The 20,327-nt window shown below is 41.2% G+C and overlaps 2 protein-coding genes across 2 annotated transcripts in view; one reads left to right on the top strand and one right to left on the bottom strand.

The window, feature by feature from the left end:
* Window positions 1–5,074, bottom strand: part of LOC134875279 (chloride channel protein 1-like) — a 35,152-nt gene extending 30,078 nt beyond the window's left edge. Inside the window, 1 exon segment of the mRNA XM_063899784.1 lies at window positions 4,923–5,074. Coding sequence (XP_063755854.1) covers window positions 4,923–5,030 — 108 coding nt within the window. The 5' untranslated portion in view covers window positions 5,031–5,074.
* A 1,588-nt stretch (window positions 5,075–6,662) lies between these two features.
* Window positions 6,663–19,954, top strand: LOC134874729 (tyrosine-protein kinase STYK1-like). The gene is given in 12 exon segments (XM_063898869.1): window positions 6,663–6,909; window positions 7,110–7,545; window positions 13,242–13,297; window positions 15,651–15,854; window positions 15,978–16,214; window positions 16,702–16,859; window positions 16,861–16,887; window positions 17,254–17,334; window positions 17,651–17,865; window positions 18,197–18,237; window positions 18,559–18,655; window positions 19,662–19,954. Coding segments are annotated over 11 exon segments (1,356 nt in total). The 5' UTR covers window positions 6,663–6,909; window positions 7,110–7,501; the 3' UTR covers window positions 19,858–19,954.
* The last annotated feature ends 373 nt before the right edge of the window (window positions 19,955–20,327 follow it).

Below are 20,327 nucleotides of genomic sequence, written 5' to 3'. Positions count from 1 at the left end.
GCGTGTCTTGAAATGATAATAAAGTATCATGGTATTGTATATATTCATATTATGAACCTGCCCGGTGGGTTTACTGGTCGCTGTTGTTCAGGATCTGTTGGATATTTGGTCATGCAAATATTAGTTAGTGCTAAATCTTCTTGACAACTACAGTGACATGAAACAAGTCCATGATGGACACCGGGGGTCACTGAAGTCATAAATCACAATTTGGAAAAAACGGTGCAGACATCAAAAGTAATGTTGATTTTTTACCCATAAACACAAATGATAGATTATTTTTGTGCGAGCTGTACTTTTTCCTTCCAAGAGCCTTCAGTTCATTTGATCATTACCAATGTGTCACACATTAGGTATTCATCTACTACTGAAGCGTTCATTGCTCCAGCACTGTGCCACTCACGTCAGAGCTCGTATATATTCTTGGTGCATCAACAGCAGACAATAGAACTCCAGGAGTACAGCTGACGAGTGGACAAGTTGTGTCTGGTGATGACACTCCGGACGTATGTGCAGTGACCTTTCAACAGCTTCTCCTTTAGCAAGTTCATGGACAGATTGATTGATAGCTGGATCAACACACATGCACACACATGTACATCAGCTACTGGCGATGCTGTGTGGGCAGAGATGCCGCTCCACGCACAGTGAAATCTGAGCAGCATAATAATACACACTGTGCTGTAAATGAATGCCAACACACACACAGACTCAAACAAAGGAAGCCACAGATGCCGTAGGGTTTGGCGATCTTTTCTATTTTCATATCGTACAATTGTGGTTCCTCGGATAGGCGGACCAATCAGCAGGGGATGGCAAAAAAATCTTGTATTCAGAAAATAATATTGAAGGACCTTTGAAACAATTTATTCTCAGGTTGTAGCAAGCATTCCAGCTAAAGTTGGGTGGATAAACATTTATAAAAATATGAACATTTTCTAAATATATTTAGAAAAAAATCTATTTAAGAGAATCGTCACCTATACCCGTAAAAAAACTTCCTTTAAGAAGTCTGTGTTTAGTGCCACAATATCACAGCATCATGTTTAGGTAAAATATCTGCAATAAAATAATCTAATCTAAAACAAAAACATGTGTTACTCTGACAGAGTGCAGTTTAGGAGAGCACGCTTTTGCAGAACGGACATGAGGGCTGTCAGGAAAACCTCTGCAAGTAAAGATTAAAAATGTATTTATCGCAGCTCAGCGGGCAGACACGCTGCTGCAGCAGAAACATCTCCAAGTGCACAGCAGGGCTGGGGGTTCTTCTTTTATCTCCCCGTGTCTGATGGTAAGTCAGTTTCAATCGCCTATTGCTGATAAATGATCCGATTTCCATTCCAAAAAAAGGAGCTCAAGGCATCCTTAGAATGGAGGATTATTATTCCTGACATGTCCTGAAAGCTCATGTCTGCCTCACAAAGAAAGAGTGCGGACAAATGCTCTCTAAAGGGGAAGACTATCACCTTACCAAAACACAAGGCAGGCAGATACCCTGTTAGATCACATCTTGAGTTACCACACTCACTAATATTTCTTGAGTCTCTACAACATTGTTTTTTTTTTCACACAGAATTACTTTGCAGCAGCTGTGTGACAGAGGAGTGTGCAGGCCCATCGTATTAGCACACATTGTCATTTCTCCTTGCCGTCATTATATGCTTTAAGGGCTGTCACTCTTACACTAAATTACAATGTAACCCTTTGAAGATGGAGAAAAGATAATAAATGAGCTATAACTGTGATGATATGATTTGAAATATAATGTGGAAATAAGACATCTCACGTTCAACCTGTTGCAGTTGCTCCTGGCTGCCTTGTTTACACCAGGAGAAACTAATAGTGCTGCAGCCTGCTGGCATGGCGGTCGGAAAAAAGGCCTTCCCCACTGAGATCTGTAGAAGGACTCGGTGCATGCAAGGTAAACCGAACAGACGAAGGAGGAGAGTGTAGTCCAGATGTATGGAGAAAAGGATATATATGCGTTGTCTCCACCCTTGTATCATCACTGGTTGATAGTGGTCAAGTTAAAGGCATTGGCCATGAGTCAGACGGAATAACTGGAGTGTAGTTTAATGTGCTGTACGGCATCAGGATATATCGGACAACAACGTTTCCATCGACAGCTTACTGAGTGTTCAGAGGCAGCGTTTCCTTCAACGATTTCCACAACAAAGTTTCCATCAACAACATCTCCAACGATTCCTTTGCTGGCTTTCCGTCTGTTTGGACCAGTAAGGATTGCACTGAGAGCTTGGCCTTGTCTTCACCATGACCCTGAGTCTGCAGAGCGTCCCTGTGCCTCAGACACTGTGTCCCTGCGGCTGATATGACTTTATTTGCACATTTTCACTTCAACTTATGTGAGTATAAATAACTTATTCTAATATGGCGCTGTCACAAAATCAAATTCTCCGCTAGGGATATTAAAGTACTTTGATTGATTCTCCAAACTCCCATTAACCGAATATCCTATGTTTTGAAATGGTTGACAGGCATCCACGCTGCTTGTTAGGAAATGTGATCAGCTGTTCCCTGCTATGCAGCCCAGGATGGTGGCCGCCAACATGGCCGCCGCAGAGCATGATATGTTGTCAGAAATCAATCCTCGCCACCTTTACCTCATTCCACCTCACCTTCCTGTTTTCCCTCTTGAACAGTGAAACTCTACTCTGCACTAATCACTTACCTCCTTCCTCAGTTGCCCCCTACTCTCTGCGGTGAAACACAACTCTGGGCTAAATTTAGCTCCAGTGTGATCCAATATTGCTCATTACACTTCCCACACCTCTCACCCTCGCTAAACATCAGTGTACCTTTCATGCCTCTTCATATCTTAGTTTCTCCTACGTCTCTCTCTCACGCTGTCCCTCTAGCTGTCTTTAAGACCCTCAAGGACTTATAGACAGGAAGTAGACAGCTGAGCTTCACAGTATCCCACCAATCTCCTTTCTATAGTTTTAGCAGGACAACACATCATCAATGCGTAATGTATGTAGCTGGTTCAGAGTCAGGTACAGCCCCCCCACTGAAGGATTTAGTGTGTTGCTCATAGACACTGCAGCAGTCTCAATTAGAATTCTACTGTAGAAGCTACTCTCTGCTAATTAGCACATTTCTACGAACAGGGGCTTTAGCTGTTGGTAGGCCACGCTAACGTAGGACTGAGGAGCTCACAAAAATTATAAAATATATGGCATAAACTTACTGTAGATCTAGGAACTGATTGAACTGGATTCTAAACATATTGGGAAACTTTCTGTGTAAATAAATGATGTAAGAAACATATCTCCATATGTACTACTAGCTACACATGTTTAGTCTTGTCATTTGTAGTCAAATCCTGATGCATATGTAGGTCTTCTAAAATAGAGAAGGGTTTAACTCCATACATTCTAAACATGACTGCGAACCCATCGCACAGCGCTGGGCAACACACTCAAAATATCAAATAAATAAATAAGTGACACAAAATTCCTGTTTTAAGCTCCGCTCCAAAGGGTGATAGCATCAAACACGGGGCACTGATGCACACACACACACACACAGGTTAAATAACTTTGCACATCCTGGACCGCCCATAGGCGTAGGGTTTCAACAACCATTAAACACTACAGGTCACCATGACCACCAGCCCTCACATACCAACAGATCAACGTGACAATGAAAATGATTATCGTTCACAAGGTGTAACACGGTTTCTGTATTTCTGTTTATGAATTACCTTCAGCGATTCAGTAGTTTGACTTAAGAAATGCAGAAACAAAGGCAGGGCTAAAATCTTTAACTTTAAAAGTGGGAGGCCTTTAGTTTTCCCTTTTACACAAAGCATACAATCAGGGCTCTATTATTGTATGCCTTTTACCATATGGTAATTGTGTAAACTGAACGCTAAAGTCAAGATTGAGAGGATGGAAAACAAATCAAAACGACCAATTTCTGTATTATTTATCTTGGTTAATAGAAATATGACCAGCTTCCTGTAAAAAAACAAGCTGAAGATTCAATAATTGTTTATTAACATGTATTTTCCCTGGCTCATCTGTCGTGTGATTCACTTTTCTTTCAGTTTTTTCACAAGTTTGGTCTTTTGTAACTGAACATCCCATGATGCTAATCCTCCAGATGTTGTGAGACAACCTTCACGCCATCTTGTCCGGAAACATGTTACTCTGTGACAGCAGAAGATTAACACCCCTGCTAAGTGTGATCAGGTTTCCCTCTTTTGGAACACACAACAAACACAATACCACACACACTGAGCCGCAAACACAAAAGCAAACAAGCAAAGATATTAAAGCGCATGCAGTGTACACGGACACAGATGGAAGGAAAGATAAACTGTACACGCAACATGTAAACAGACTGGGTCACACATAGCACAGAAGAAAGGGCTGGATGTGTTCAGACCAAGCAGGGCTTACGAACCGTGGCGCACAAAGGTTAGCAAACAGGTGGCGGGCCGGGAAAGAAGGAAGTAGCAACAAAGTGTGTGTGTGTGTGTGTGTGTGTGTGTGTGTGTGTGTGTGTGTGTGTGTGTGTGTGTGTGTGTGTGTGTGTGCCAAGATCAGGGGTGAAGGAGGTGCACAGAGTTTAAGCACCTGTTGTTAGACCCTGTTGTTATACGTCAGCTAATTGGTCCTAAGCCTGTCTGCAGCTCCCAAACACAAAACGGAATCATTCAGAGGCTCACACAAACGCACACACACACACACACACACACACACACACACTGAGAGAGCGGCTCCATCCATGCACATAAAGGTTGCACTGCCAAAAACAGGTGCGTCATGCAAGAATCACACCGGGGGGTTCAGGGAAGGAAACTGGTCACATAACAGAGAGAAGTGAGCGTGACAGCAGAGATGAACGGACAGAGAAAGACATACAGAGCGACAGAGAGAACACGGGGGGGCACTGACCAGGGTCTGCTTGTATCTCAGAGCCTTCCTGTCCGACGCATCTGCGGCCATTGACACACTGTCACTGACCCAAAAATAAACCCACCCGCTCACTGTCTGTCTCAGCATTACCAGGACGAGCTGGACACCCAGCCAGGACACTCCAACACACACACACACACACACATTCACACACACACATGCTGCAGTACCACACCGGGATAGACATACACACGCATGGACCCCCACAGAAACACACTCACACTCTCTCACACATTCTGACATAGTGAAAAGTAGCTCCAGCAGGGGTTTCCCCCTACATGCCCCCTGTCCCCCCCTGTGAAGTCAGCAGAAATATAAGTGAGTCCGAATGCTGTCCCAAATACTTATTGCTGGACACCTTAAGAGACACTGGGTGTAAACTGCTATTGAAATGACAGGAGTCAGTCCATGGCAGCTTTAGATCAGACTGAGCTCCAGCAAATACACATACACTGTTTGTGTGTACTAAGCCAGAGAGGCATCATGTATTTGTTGTTGCTCTAGCAACTCCTACTGGCTGCTCAGAGCACCTGAGCTGGGTTTGGGACAGAATCAATCAGTTTGTTCTGTTTCAGATTATTAAACTTGCTGCTTCCAAGTGAAAACACAATAACACATGTCCATTCACAAAAACAAACTACAACCAACATCGCTATATCACATACAAACCAGCCGCATTCAAGGCAAAAAGCTTTCCACCTAACAATGCAACAGTCATAATATCAGTCTAAATGAACATGCAATGGGACAAATGGCTAACAAACAGACCCTGGCTGGAGTGAGAATTCAATCTGAGGAAACAAACAAAACAGTTAATGAGAGTCCATTCATCTTGCGAAACATTTTAGTTCTGGATGGATGGAGATCAATGGCTGTGGTGAAACCTGACCAAGTGCTGTCAGAGTGTGGGTGTGTCAGCAGTCTGCCTTTAGGGAAGAGGGTGATGCAGCACGTGAAAAAAACTGTAACACACACAGGCACACAAGCCAGAGTCACGCCTCTGGCTCAAATAAAAAGTTATAAGAGCATCGGAGACCGTTTCTTTTATATCTTGCCAGCATGGACAAAGCAAATAAAAACGATTGCAACATTACCATACAATAGAAGCTTTAAATACTCATTTATCTTATTTTATCTACTAGCGTTTATCTTGAAGATCTAGACCAGTCAACAAAAGCCCTTTCAGGCAAGGACAACGGCCATTTTATAACACACTTTAATTGTTTCATTTAAGTAGATCTCTTATTTTGGACCCTGAAATCAACACTGAAAAAAGACAATATACGCAAACAGACAAGTCCAAGAACAGCTTTGCGGTTTCCCTAAAATGTTTGCTTTTTTACTTTAGGGAAATTGTCTTTCTGAGTTGCCATGGGGCAAAGCAAACCCTGTCAGAGTGCTTCAGTGCTTTATTATATTATAAGGTACATTCATCTGTTTGGAAAGAAGACAGTTTTCTATATTTTACCGTGACCATTTAAAGTCGCAAAGTAAACACATGAGGTTGCCTTTCAGCCTATACAGTGGAAACAAGTGAGTTGACAAATAGAGCCATCATCTATGACAGACAATCGTGTACATAGCAAATATAAAACTGAATGCAAGGTGTGTGCAGGTGATAGGGAGAAAGAAGCATGTACAAAAGTGTAGGAGGGATGGGTGTGGCCAACCTGAGAGAGAGAGAGAGAGGGAGGGAGAGAGAGAGACTCACAGAGAGAGAAACAGAGATAGAGAGAAAGAAAAACAAATGCGAAAGAAAACACACCTGACTGGTGACAGCAAAATAGAAACTATCAGTACAGTTTCAGAAAGGATTCTTCCTGTGGATATCACTACAAACTGCAGAGCAACTGTGATAACATGAACACTGAGAGGATGGGATTACAGCTGTACAAAGGGTCAGCAGACTGCATGCTGGGGTTTGGAGGAGCACACTGACACCTGAACAGGGAAGAAAGTGGGCCAGGTAAGAGAAAATGTATTTATAAAATAACTATTTGGGCAAATGATATCCTGTGGATGTGACTGAAACTCACTCCCAGTTTGAAATCTAACTAAGGACAAAACATGAAAGTTTGGATCACAATATGGGCAATTCTGTCGCATTAAGTGTGTGAATATTTAAACATCCAGTATGTGTGTGTGTGTGTGTGTGTGTGTGTGTAGCCAGCCTTTTGTTTTGTGTTGATACAGGAGTGGTATTGGCGCATATGAATGTAGGAGAACAATGTGGACAAACTGGTTGAGAGACATCCTCTCTCTTGAAGTATAAAGGAAGTCATCCCTAGAAATATGCTTACTTCATACCAGTGTGACCTCGTAAGGGAGTGTTTTTTTCACACCAAAGAGTTCTCTATAATAAGATCTTTCCACGCTCTGATGAGGTGAGGATGACGCTGCATTGTTAACACACCTGAAGAGGTCACAAACACACCTGTACTGTAGCGTCTCCACTGCAATGAGAGAACTATTGCAACACAGCAGCGGCCGGTGGTGTGAGGGGTTTCATCTGAGACACTTCTTCACAACATACATGAGTGACAACATACAAGCTGCTCATGAAAAGGCACATTTCCTATAATCCTTTTCAGCATAAAGATAGGTAAGGAGCAAATTGCTTGCTTTGTTGTATTAAATTGACAGAAACTACATTTAAAGCAATGTCAACAGAGGCTAGCAAACAAATAACCCTAAAGTTTGTATAGTTGAAACATTTACATTTTAAGAAGTTACTGTTAAATAAAGACATGATCAGAAAAAAAGGCTCAACATGGTTTGATTTCCAAACAGTTGTGTACTAATTGTTTTTTTATCTTACATGGTACTTAAATAGTTAACATTGAAAGAAAGCAAACAGTTTTAATGAGGCCGCCTTTTCTTATTTTTTTGGTGGTTAAACAATGTTTTTGTTCTTACTTTATGCAGCAAATCACTTTGATGTGTGCAAATGCTGATAACATTTATAGAATTAACACAGACTAACTGTTAGTTTGACCTTCTTCCTGTTGGCACTGTGGAATAGGACTATAAGTGCTTGGTGTTAATAACAGGTTGAGTTGGGGACAAAGATACCTGAGCATTACTGTTGACCAGTGTTGTGCGTGAACGAGTTCAAAAGAACGCGTTCATTGAACACGCTCATTTTTTCGTGAACGTTGAACTGAACGCAACACATTTTTCAATAAAGAACTTGAACGTGAATTAGTTCACATTATGTGTCATGAACGGCAGACATCACTGTAAATGAACGTTGGCATTTGTTTTCCATTGAAAACTGTGTGACATCTGTTTTCTCTTTTGAAACGCAACGAGAGAGAAAGTTCCTCCCTCCTGTAGGTGCCGCTTAAATCATGTATCAACGCAGAAATAGTTTTGGCACTGTATGCGCAATGCATTGCGGGCAACGTAGTGTCCGGCTGAGAATAGTTGAGTTGAATAGTTGAAACGTACTGGCTTCCGCACGACGTTACCCATGATGAATTGCAGCAGAGCGGCTTAGGCATAGCAACGCCGAGAGCGCGGAGGGCTGGAGGCTCGAGAGAGAGAGAGAGAGAGAGAGAGAGAGAGAGAGAGAGAGAGAGAAGAGAGAGAGAGAGAGAGAGAGAGAGAGAGAGAGAGAGAGAGAGAGAGAGAGAGAGAGAGAGAGAGAGAGAGAGAGAGAGAGAGAGAGAGAGAGAGAGAGAGAGAGAGAGAGAGAGAGAGAGAGAGAGAGAGAGAGAGAGAGAGAGAGAGAGAGAGAGAGAGAGAGAGAGAGAGAGAGAGAGAGAGAGAGAGAGAGAGAGAGAGAGAGAGAGAGAGAGAGAGAGAGAGAGAGAGAGAGAGAGAGAGAGAGAGAGAGAGAGAGAGAGAGAGAGAGAGAGAGAGAGAGAGAGAGAGAGAGAGAGAGAGAGAGAGAGAGAGAGAGAGAGAGAGAGAGAGAGAGAGAGAGAGAGAGAGAGAGAGAGAGAGAGAGAGAGAGAGAGAGAGAGAGAGAGAGAGAGAGAGAGAGAGAGAGAGAGAGAGAGAGAGAGAGAGAGAGAGAGAGAGAGAGAGAGAGAGAGAGAGAGAGAGAGGAGAGAGAGAAGAGAGAGAGAAGAGAGAGAGAGAGAGAGAGAGAGAGAGAGAGAGAGAGAGAGAGAGACCAATGACGACAGTGAGAGAAAGCGCTGCGATTTAAAAAAAAAACAAACAAGATGGCTAGTGGAAGTGATGGCACGGAGACGGACTCCGATTCTCCTCACGAACATTTAAAACAATTTTACACTCTTGCAAACCAAGACCCCGACGGCAAAACTCTTTCCTTCCTGTGTAAGATGTGTCCACCTGCGCAGCAAAAACAAGTTAGGACATCGACAACGTCCTTCTCGAATTTGAAACGGCACATTGAATTAAAACATCCATCCAGTGTGAATGCAATTCAAGAGTTTTGCTCATTTCATACACACACATAGGTATATATAATATCATATATATCAAATAATATATTCATATTTCATATTATATATTCTTTATTTAATTGAATGCTAGTAGATTTCATTGCACTAAGTAAGAGCTCCTGCGGTCACGTGACTTTTGGTTGGGAGCCACCATTTTGGCAGTCAACATGACCACCGGTGCCAGTGTTTTCTTACCGAGCGAGTATACTTCTCATTTTAATTCAAGTGAAATTCGGCTTTATAGTACAAAATTAGAGAGATTAAATATAAGCGACCCATATAATTCACCCGGTGTGCTTTTCAAGAGCATAACCTCCTGCTCTGAAGACGATGTACCCGACTTGCGCTACGCAGACATCCACAGCTATCTTGTAAGCTTTCCATCAGTGTACTCAGGAGACTCCCTCAGAGCGTACAAAAGCTTGGAGGCTTACAAATGGTGTCAGTCCGGCTTCGTAAACAACATTCAACTGTGGAGTCTTACATCCAAAAACTTCGGCATCATCACTGCAAGGGTAAGTATTAAATTATTCCAGTTTGATAGGCAGTGTCACGTTAGCAGATATCTTTGCCTGCTCTACTTTGTGCAGTTTAGCCTTCTGCCTTCTGTTAAAAACCTCCAGTCTCGTTTTATGTCTCCTCTTCTCTGGAGATGGAAGGTAATCGAAAATTGAGGGGATAAAATCCGGACTCAACGGATTATCACTCTTTCTCCCTACAAAATAAGAAGGAATATTTCAACACGGGTTTGTTTACCACTAGCTTGCTACAAGCTAACTTGCTAACTGGCTAGGCTGCGCCAGAGCCACACTTGTTGAGTTAAAAAGGGACATCACAGTGTCCGTTAGCTATAATAACTGGGTGCTACTTCTTAAATTAAACTAATTAAATTTAATTAAACTGACCAGAAACTTTTTGTAGCATTGTACTGTATTCCTTCACCCACCTGATATGAAGTGATCACTGCATAAGCGAAAGCCAACGGCCGGGGGGTCCCATCTTTCAGTCTTTTTCTGAAGGCTCCTGGCTCTTTTAATCGCTCCAATCCACTTCTCCCTCCTCTCCGCGTCTTTAGGAATGCGATAATACGATACACCTTTCTTTTTCCCACGCCTATTTGTGCAACCTGGTGCACAGCAGTTATCCACCATCCTTGACAGTCTGCCAGTGCCTGTCAATTTACTGCCGCGATGACTGCCAAAATGGCTGCCCCTGTCGTATCTCGTCACGTGACCAGCATATATGACATCATCTGCAGGAGCTCTATTGCTACAAGTTTCAGCACCTGTTAAGAAACCAACAATAGCAGTGTTATGAGCAAATGTCTACAATGAACAGTTTCAAAGAACGTATAGTGATTTCTAGCTCGTAGTGTGAAAAAAAGTATTTATTTGAATATCTCACGAAAAAAGTGAAATGAACTGAACTTTGAACTAGTTCAGAATTAAAATTGTGAACTTTGAACGTGAACTGTTCACTTTGAGCATGTATGAACTGAACTTGAACTAGTTCAGAAAAGCTGTGAACTGGCACAACACTGCTGTTGACATGATACTGTTGTAAATAAATCTCAGGCATGCAGGTTCTCCCAGGCTGACAGACAGAGGCCGCTGCTGGCTTCATTTGTTAAACAAATGACTTTGAGAGGATGACAACAGTATACTATACACTTGCGCAAAGTGGTTTCCCAGGGCGTCCCGGAAGCTGCGGTGCTTTATCATGGATGAGTTGTGGTGTAAATCGTGCTCATTAGAAAAACTGTAGGCCTTAAGTCAATATAAACAGAATCAAATATGCTCAGGGGCCTCATTTATAAAGCTTTGCGTAGGATTCACGTGGGAAGGTGGCGTAAGTAGGACAAACAAGTAAATACGCACAGAAATATTCTGATTTATAAAACACTGCGCACACACGTCCTACGCCGGTCTCCCTTTAGAAATCACAATCATCTCGAAATGCGGCGCAGCCTTTGCGGACTTCACGTAACGCCCATATTTGCCTTTAAATAGTCAAAGAAACGCCCCGTATGAATATTCATTTAGACTGACTGTCTGATGACGATCGCAGGAAATGGTGACAGAACAGCTAAAAAAAAAACATTTCACACCGAGTAAGATTTTGGTTCTTGTTGGGGGGGGGGGGACAAGTAAACCATATTGTTTGGTGGACGCAGTTTGAAGATAACAAAGAGGTGCACCATGTGGAGCACTATATGAACGCTGGCTCAGAAAGTCGGACCGTCATCAAAATAATTAAATATGCAGTTCGAAAAAGTTAATGGCAATAAACACACAGCCTCAGACAGGCCGAGTGTGTGTGCCACGGGCCGGGGACAGCGACGCACCCTCTTGATAAGAAGCTGTCAGAAATGATCGGGGAATCCCTCCGGAGTCATGACTGGGAGGGAGAGGGGGGTTACACCTGTGCGTCTGGCACTCAAGTGTAACTTACTCTTCTTTCCTTTTTAGAAATGATATTAAACCAAGTACAATCTAGCTGGATTTGCACACGTACAAACAGTTGGGACTTTGTTCGATCAGCTGTGCGCAGCGTCTCACACCCCCAGCAGCAACTCTATCAACCAGTTAAAGGAAATAAACAAAGTTCTACAATGCTTAACAATTTAAACACATTTTCAAACATAGTTACTGTATATAGTAAAACCATGCACTGCAATTATTGCATATTTCAACACACGGCACTGGCTCCACAAAAGCAATGAAAAACACGAAGAGCACAGTGTCAGAAATGTTCCTGCATGTCTAAACTTTGACCAGGTCATCAGCAGCAGAACATATTTCAGGAGTCTTTCAGTTTCATTATTCACTACCGACTGTCCATTCAATACAGTCCATGGTGATACAGTTGAAAACACGAGGGAGCAGGTTGATTGGCTAGCACTGATCATTCACATTATTCAAAGAGTACAAACGGAGAGAATACCAGACAACTTGTATCCCTTCAAGCTGGTGACTCACGTGAGACCAATGGCTCACTCCTGCCTTTTTATAAATTGGACAAAGAATAAAAATCCTAGCCCGGGAGCAGTCAACACTGTCATGTTTTACCCAGCCGTCAAATCACAGTGGAGAGGGGGTGGGAAACATGTAAGATATCTATGACTGATTTGATTTAGCATGATTTTCAAATGTTGAAAAAGATGAACTGTTGGGATTACCAGAAGAATCATTAAACATCTAGACTCTCTGTCCCAGACTGTCTCTGACGCTCAGCACTACAATGTTTTCTGACGATCAAACAGCGATACTTCAATCCAACAACCAACGTGATAGCTACTCTTATATATAGAATGTAATTAAACCAAAATGGCAGTATAGTGTGTTATAACCCTCCTGATTGAGTCTTTAACAGCTCTAGGGAAATATTAAGATAGAATATAGCTGGTATATCATGTCTGTGACTTGAGAAGTTTAACGGGCTTCTTTATGCCAGGTCATCCTTCCAAGGCTTTTATGGATTATAGGTCAGTGCTGAGCGATGGTAATGCTGATCTCTGCTCCTCTATTATCTGTGTAACTGATAGCCTGTTAACTATACACAGAAAATAAGCTGTCCAACACTACTTTTGAGATTCCAGATAAAAAACTAATTGTTCACAGTCAATATTAGTGATGTAAGAAGAGATTAAAAAAAGAGTCCTGGGCGTGTGCATACAGAACTTTACTGATAGCACTCAAAGCAAAGCTCAAATGTGAACCAGCTGCTTTGTCCAGCTACAGCTGTATGGAGTTATTAGAGGCAGATGCTGCTCCCTGTATCTGAGCTCAGAGGATTTAGGGGGGCTGCTGAGCAGAGGTAATGTTGATCTCTTCCTCCAACTGATAGTAACGTTGATCCTCCTATGTTCCTCTTTTCCCTCCAGCATGTCATCCAACTCCACGGCCGATAATCTGTGTGCACCGGGTGACCAACTCTGTAGTAAGGACTGCACCTCTTCAGCTCTCCCTCTCTCATCATCACCTACACTTTCTCATCTCGCTTATTCTCCAATACTCTCCCCCTCTTTCAATTATTCCACCTTTCTGCAAACCTGACACACCCATATTCCAGTATTTAGCAGCGATATCGACCTAAAAGCTTTCCTAATCTCATATTTAAGCTCGGGAATTAAACTAAAATCTACAGGATTCACTCTTGCTTAATTTGAGACCTTCTTATCTTGCCATTAAAGTAGATTGTCTTGAATTGAGATTTGGCTTTGGTTATCCCGTGTTGGGGAGAGGTGAACCACAAATACTAAAAGAGTAGTTTAACTACATTTACACAAGTAAAGGACTTTTTACTTTAAATGACCAGCCCTATTAGATTTTTCTTTCAATACATGTGTGTCAGGCAGCCTCCATCACATACTCGAACTCTTACCTTTGTGTAGTTCCTGCCTGGTTACAAGAGTGTGCGATGCTCAGTAACCACCTGAAGCAAATATGTGACACCGACTAGCTTCACAGTTAAAAACATATTAAAATAAAGTGACTATTTTTTATTTTCATTAACGTTAACACCAGCATTTTCGCATCAGACAGTACATCAGAGAAACGATGAATGTATCTGCCGAGGTCAAAATGAGATGACACCCACAGTTGCAGGATTTGTCCCGGTAAACAAACAAAAAAATGCTCTAAATTGCACTCTTTAAATCAATAGTTTTATTGGTATTCAACAACATCATTATTTCTGTATTTATTTAACTATAAAAATATTGGTGCAACATCCAGCCTTTAGATAAGGTTGCATAACATACAGGAGTTCCAGGTCAATCAGATGCATCACCGGCACACCTGGGAAGGCTTTAAGATTACACAATCAATAACGTTATACGACCTTTCAACAGCAAAAGGTGTCTGTTAACATTTGGGTTAACAGGAATTACCCATTTCAAATGATTATTTTATATGGTAATGCAACATGTCTTCGTTAAAGAAGCTTAACATTGAGTTTAAACTACAGTGTCGGACTAGTATTGAGTCTTCAAGTTTCAGTCTTTTATGAGAATGACAAAAAGTGCTTACATTCCACTGACTTCTTAACAACACTGGATTCAGGAGTTCAGCATGAGGTGTGTTAGATGAAGGATTTATAATGGTGTGTTGTTCTACTACAGTGTAAAAAAGCTGTCAGCGAAGGGTCGAAATGAAAGATAGAAACAATAATAAACAATTTCATGAAAGGCAAACAAAATGAAAGCAATACAAAGGGGTGTACAAAAGTCCAGTGAAGAAGTAAACCACTAGTTACTTCAACTAGTTAACCTTGTGTAACCAGGAAACATTTATGTATTTCCTGATATGCATCATTATTAAACAGTGAGTTCAGTAAATCAATAGAGAAATGCATGCATGAATCAGCAATTTCTAAATCTCTTAGTCTCTGAATATCAGTGAGTCACTTTAGCCTCCTGAGCCTGTCTCACTGGATAGTGCGGTCTCATTGTGAGTCGGCGATGCAGCAACAATGCAGCGGGTCATTATCCTCACAAGGCAGAACCACTCAGCAAAGCAATAGCATGACAATGACTCACAATCCTGATAAATGCTTTCCACGGTCACAGAAAAAAAGACTATAATACTAAAATAAAACATTAGTAAAAAGCTAGCTGTGTCTAAATATGTGATTCATCTAAAACTGAAGAGTGGGAATTCTGGGAACTGATCAATATATTATTGACATACCTGTATCTGAATGATTCTCATCATTCAAGTTAAAAGTTAATTGTCTTTTGTTGTTGTTCTGTGGCATAGCTTGTACCTTTGCAATAAACTAGGGACCTTGGGGGCTTACCCATACGATACCAATGTCTTTATACAGTACAAATACAGCGTGAGGGAGGGTGTTTCTTTCAAATACTGATGTGTCTTGTGAAATGACAGTGTTATCTAGCTATAAATCAACATGTCAACGGAGGTGCTAACGGAGGATGATGTCATTTTCTGACAGAACATCCTGTCAACACTTTGGGGGTGCAACGTTTTTTACAGGCACCATATTTGTCCTGTCATAGTACCCTAAGCAGAACACTGAAACCAAACCTGCACAAACCAGCTCACAGTGTAATTGAATAGTTTGCATTTGAACATCGGTGCACACAATTCAAAAGAGCATTGAGGAATTGAGAGAGTGCCGTCTTAACTTTAACATAAGAAACTATCAATTAAGACATTCCTGCTCTGGGACATTCTACCAAATCAGACCAAGTCAGCCCAGCACTATAGGTTTTAAAGGAAGTTGCCTCCTCCTGTTCCCTGACATTTACACATCAATTTCTCTCTCTCAGTTGTAAGGGAGCATTTGCAGGCAGTGATCATCGTCCCGACTCTGCTCCTCCTGCTATCCCTGGTCAGCATAGTGGCTGTGTGCTTCCTGAGGTATTGTCCTGAAAGGAAGCGGCCACCGACCACTTCCTCTCCACGCTACCACAGCTCAACGTACCGACACCAACAGAGGCACAGCCACAGGAATCACCTACAGGGCATAGATGGTGAGCAATCCTGCATAATCTGCGTAATTCTTAGTTTACTTGTTTTCAGTGCCACTCAATTTCACGAGAACTACACTCAAATGTATGTTCTGCTATGCTCTATCTGTCTCTCCCCGTCAATAGCACCCCCGGGAATTAACCCACTGGAACACGAAGAGCTGCCAATGTCAGTTCAACAAGTGCAACAGAATGTCAGGCCAACACTGGCTGCAGTACCCCCGACGTCCACAGAGAGGCGTAATGGAGACTTCAGCCAGATCACTGCCCTGCCACTGTCCTTCTCCGTCAAGTGCAACAACACATACACCCTCTACAGAGCCCGCAAGGACAGCAGAGCTGCCATCCTGAGGGTGCTAAAAGGTACAGAGACAAACCTCAACGAGACACTGCTGACTGCATGGCTGTGAACAAGTCAGGAGAAATGATTTGTTGGGATTAATTCTCTCGAACCCTCGGAGTAAAAGGTTCCAACACAACAAACAAGATGAAAATAACCATTTACAGTGAAGACATCATGAGCTGTAACCTAAATATACAATACAGTAATTGTGAGTACTGCTCTTCAAGGAAACCTCCCAGGCTAAAATATGATAAGAATTACTTTATTAATCCCAAACAGGGACATTGTTGAAAATACAATTAGAAAGTAAGTGTTTAACTGTTGTCACCAAGACCAAGCAATGAGCCATGCCCCCCAACGTCAACCCACTTTCTTAACACACAGACACATCTCACTTCATCTAACTTGCACCTTACTACATAATTATCCTCATGAACCGATGAAACACAATGCTGTGCCTCTTTGTGCTGCACTGTCAATAGATATCTTTTCTGACCTGTTTCTCAGAGACAGCAAACGGCCGTGAGAAGCAGGAATTTTTGGACTTTGCTGCCTTCGTGTCAGGACTGGGGCCTCACCCCTTCCTACCTGAGCTGCTGGGTGTAGTTTCAGTGCAGCCGCCTCTGATGATGGCTGTGGAGGAGCTGCAGCACAGAGACCTGTTGGGGGTACCTGTGGAAATGTCGACAACAGGTACACAAGTCTATTATTTACACCACTCACCTGGACAATATATTTTTTTTTATATTGTTGGATAATTGTTTGGTTAACTCTTACATAATTACTGCTGTTTATCATTGGGGGGCAGTATAATAGGAAGGAACACCAGCATCCCTAGTTACTTGATATTGGGAGGTACAGTTTGTTAACATACTTCTAAAAACAGAGATACAAGCCCATAATGTACTAACCTCATCATGAACACAGATAGGGAAAAAATAATGGAAGAAATATCACATAAAAGACAGGTCTGATACTCTGACTCAAACTCTAACCATAATGACACACACAATTAACATGTACATGTGTCCCCTGTCTTCCTCTGCTCTCTCACTAAAGGGCAACTCGGGCTCAGAGTCTTCATGTGAAATGACAGAGAAGAGGATCTTCACCATGGCGGGACAGGTGGCGTCTGCCCTGGTTGGTTAAATTGCTGCTTGCTTGTCTCTGTCACTGCTTCATAGACCAACACACAGTATTTGTAGGAATCATGAGACCAATCTATTCTTTCTCTTTCCTAATGTCTTATATTTAGTAGACAAACGAAAGACTTCCTGTTTCCACCTGATGTCTGAACCCTATCTTCACTCATTAGAATAAGGTTATGTTTGTATGCTGTCAGGTTAACCTAACTGCTAATGATTTGTGCTGATATTGCTACTTTTCCAAAGTCAGGACCTTCAAAGTTCTCCATTTCCAGCATCCCTCTTATTATCCTGTCTTTAACACCTTTTAGGAGTACCTGCACAGTCAGCGCTGCATCCATGGCAACGTGGGATCTCGCAGCGTCCTGGTTGGTGGAGATCTGACAGCAAAGCTCTGGGGATTTGGCTCGGCCTACCGCAGGAGAACACAGGCCGTTTCACCGGGGGAAGTCGGGGACATTGAGATGAGGAAGTGGCAGGCACCTGAAGTGCTGGGCGGGAAGGTTTTCAGTCAGAGCAGTGACGTGTGAGTGGCCAACTCTTCCTAAAATGTTCTACCCATAGGTTCTGATGGTTTAATGCTAAAGATTGATAAGAACAAAAATTACATTAGCTTGATTTTTCTATTTCATCAAAAAACCCTAACCCAAAACTCAAATGTGTTTTTATCATCTGTTTCCCATTTCTGGTGCACAATGACCATAAAGAACAATTTGTCTGTTTTCAATGTCTTAACCATAAATATTGGCAACCCATAAGGGATTTAAAAAAGTATTACAGTAAATGCTATGCACAATTTTAAGGTATATACCGTGTGTTGTTTAAAATACTAAGATTCTATTCCCTTTTATAAACAGATGGTCCTTTGGTATCCTGCTCTATGAAATGGTCACACTGGGTGAGTGTCCTAAAATGTTAAATATACTTCCAAGAAAAAAAAAATCTGAATATTAGGACTGCATATTATTCAGTAAAATGTTGAAATTTTGATTATAATTACCTGCATAGAATTAATATGAATTGCCTTTTATGCAACAAGAATCAGTTAATTATGGACCCATACTTTATACTTTATAACCCAAATTTGTTTTAAATGTGGATGAATATTTCTTCAACTTGTATGACTGGTTATTATAGTTGTGAATTAGTTCAAAGTACCTTAAGTGCTTGTTTGTTAGGCTATAGGACATGCATCTAATTTGTAATACTCTGTATACAGGTGACCCACCATTTACTGAGTACAGGGCAGCAGAACTCTTGCAGTATCTACAAAGGGGAAAGCATCTCAAACGGCCGACCACCTGCTCCAACTCACTGTAAGACAAACAGCAGAAAAATACCAACTTTGCACCCTAAAAAAAACACTATTTAGGCCACATATCATTTAAGGATAAATAAAGCATGTCAATTGATTTTCTACAATTTCTTAACATAATGTTTTTTATTCACCTTGAATTGAAACCATGGTGTCTTCCTCTCTATGCTTGAAGATATGATTTATCTCAGTGGGTTGGTTTAATTAAATAAAAACATTGTGGACTACAACAGATGACAGGGACTTATAACCCTCATTTTAGGCTGATAAAATATTTAAACAGTTGGATGCACTTATATTTACACAATAAAAAATAAATTAAAGAAATGCTCATGCTAATGATATGTTTAGAAACCATTCTTTCTCCTGCTTTAAATGAAAAAAAATTAGCAACACCAATTAATATAAAGTAGTCCTGACTGCAAACTACAACCTCAATAATATAAATATAAATAAATATACACGTTAACGGAAATGTCAAAAATAACTGAACATAACATGGTAGGCTATTTAGCCAAAACAGCGCTGGTTTAATTAATTGTATTTGAATGAACAGGTGTAACTTATTTACCAATGACTGTAAATCAACTTGGCTAAAGTAAGCTAATAAGCCAGTTAGCTTGCTAGTTACTTTTACCTCCTCAGCTAAAAAAAATAACGTCCAACTTAAAAGTTTAACAGAACGAATGTTCCTATTCTGTTATTGTTGGTATTATTTATTGTAGGTTAAATGTATCTTACATTTCAGAAAAGATGTTTAAAAATTCCCATTAAATACATTTGGATGGAGACGAGTTATGTGGTTAGCTAGCATGTGCATGCACCTAACTTTACCGATAAACTGACGTTATTTCAAACAGCAGACGACGACACGTTGCTGGATGAGACACACCGGGGAGATGTTGTTATAACAATCTTACTATGTTTCTTATCTAGGGAGAGATAAATAAAGACATTTGTGCTGAGTTTTAGGTTACAATGATATGACCTTTTACCCTGTTTTGTAGGTACTCCATCATAAGGAACTGCAGCCATTGGCGCACCGAACAACGTCTGTCAATGTCGGAGCTCATTAGAACACTTCAGGCGGGAGAGAAATCAGCCAATGGGAGGAAAGTCCTCAAAGTGGCTCAACCACTGGATATCGAGAAGTACTTACGGGAGGCGGGATATGGAGAAGCGTATAACTACACTGTGCTCTGATTGGCTGAGACAGTAATCAGTCAGGACTACATTGGGGCGGTATAGACATGCAGGACTGCTGGAAAAATGAATAATTAAAAAAACAAAAACAAAAACATTTTCTCAGAGAAATGCACCTTGTTTATGAAAAACACCTTTATGTGTTATATTTTTTAAATAATATTGGAACACTTAAAACTTTATATGTTTGAATAGTAATATATGGATTGTAAATATGTGTATTTCTGGAAACTATATATTATGTAATGACTAATGTTATGAAAGAAAACAATACATGTTCACTGCACTTTTAACTATAACAAACGTGTGTATGTACTGTATAAAGCTAGTCAGAAGCATATACAGCAATGGGGGGGGGGGGGGGGGGTGGGGGGGGGGGCACTTAACAGCTGTGTGATGTCTACTTTATTAAAACAGTTATTATTTTGAAGCTAATTATGTTTTTAAAATAAATAATAATTAGGCTTGTG

Source organism: Eleginops maclovinus, chromosome 13 (genome assembly GCF_036324505.1).
Source record: "Eleginops maclovinus isolate JMC-PN-2008 ecotype Puerto Natales chromosome 13, JC_Emac_rtc_rv5, whole genome shotgun sequence".
Taxonomy (NCBI): domain Eukaryota; kingdom Metazoa; phylum Chordata; class Actinopteri; order Perciformes; family Eleginopidae; genus Eleginops; species Eleginops maclovinus.
This window is presented reverse-complemented; position numbering and strand designations above follow the sequence as displayed.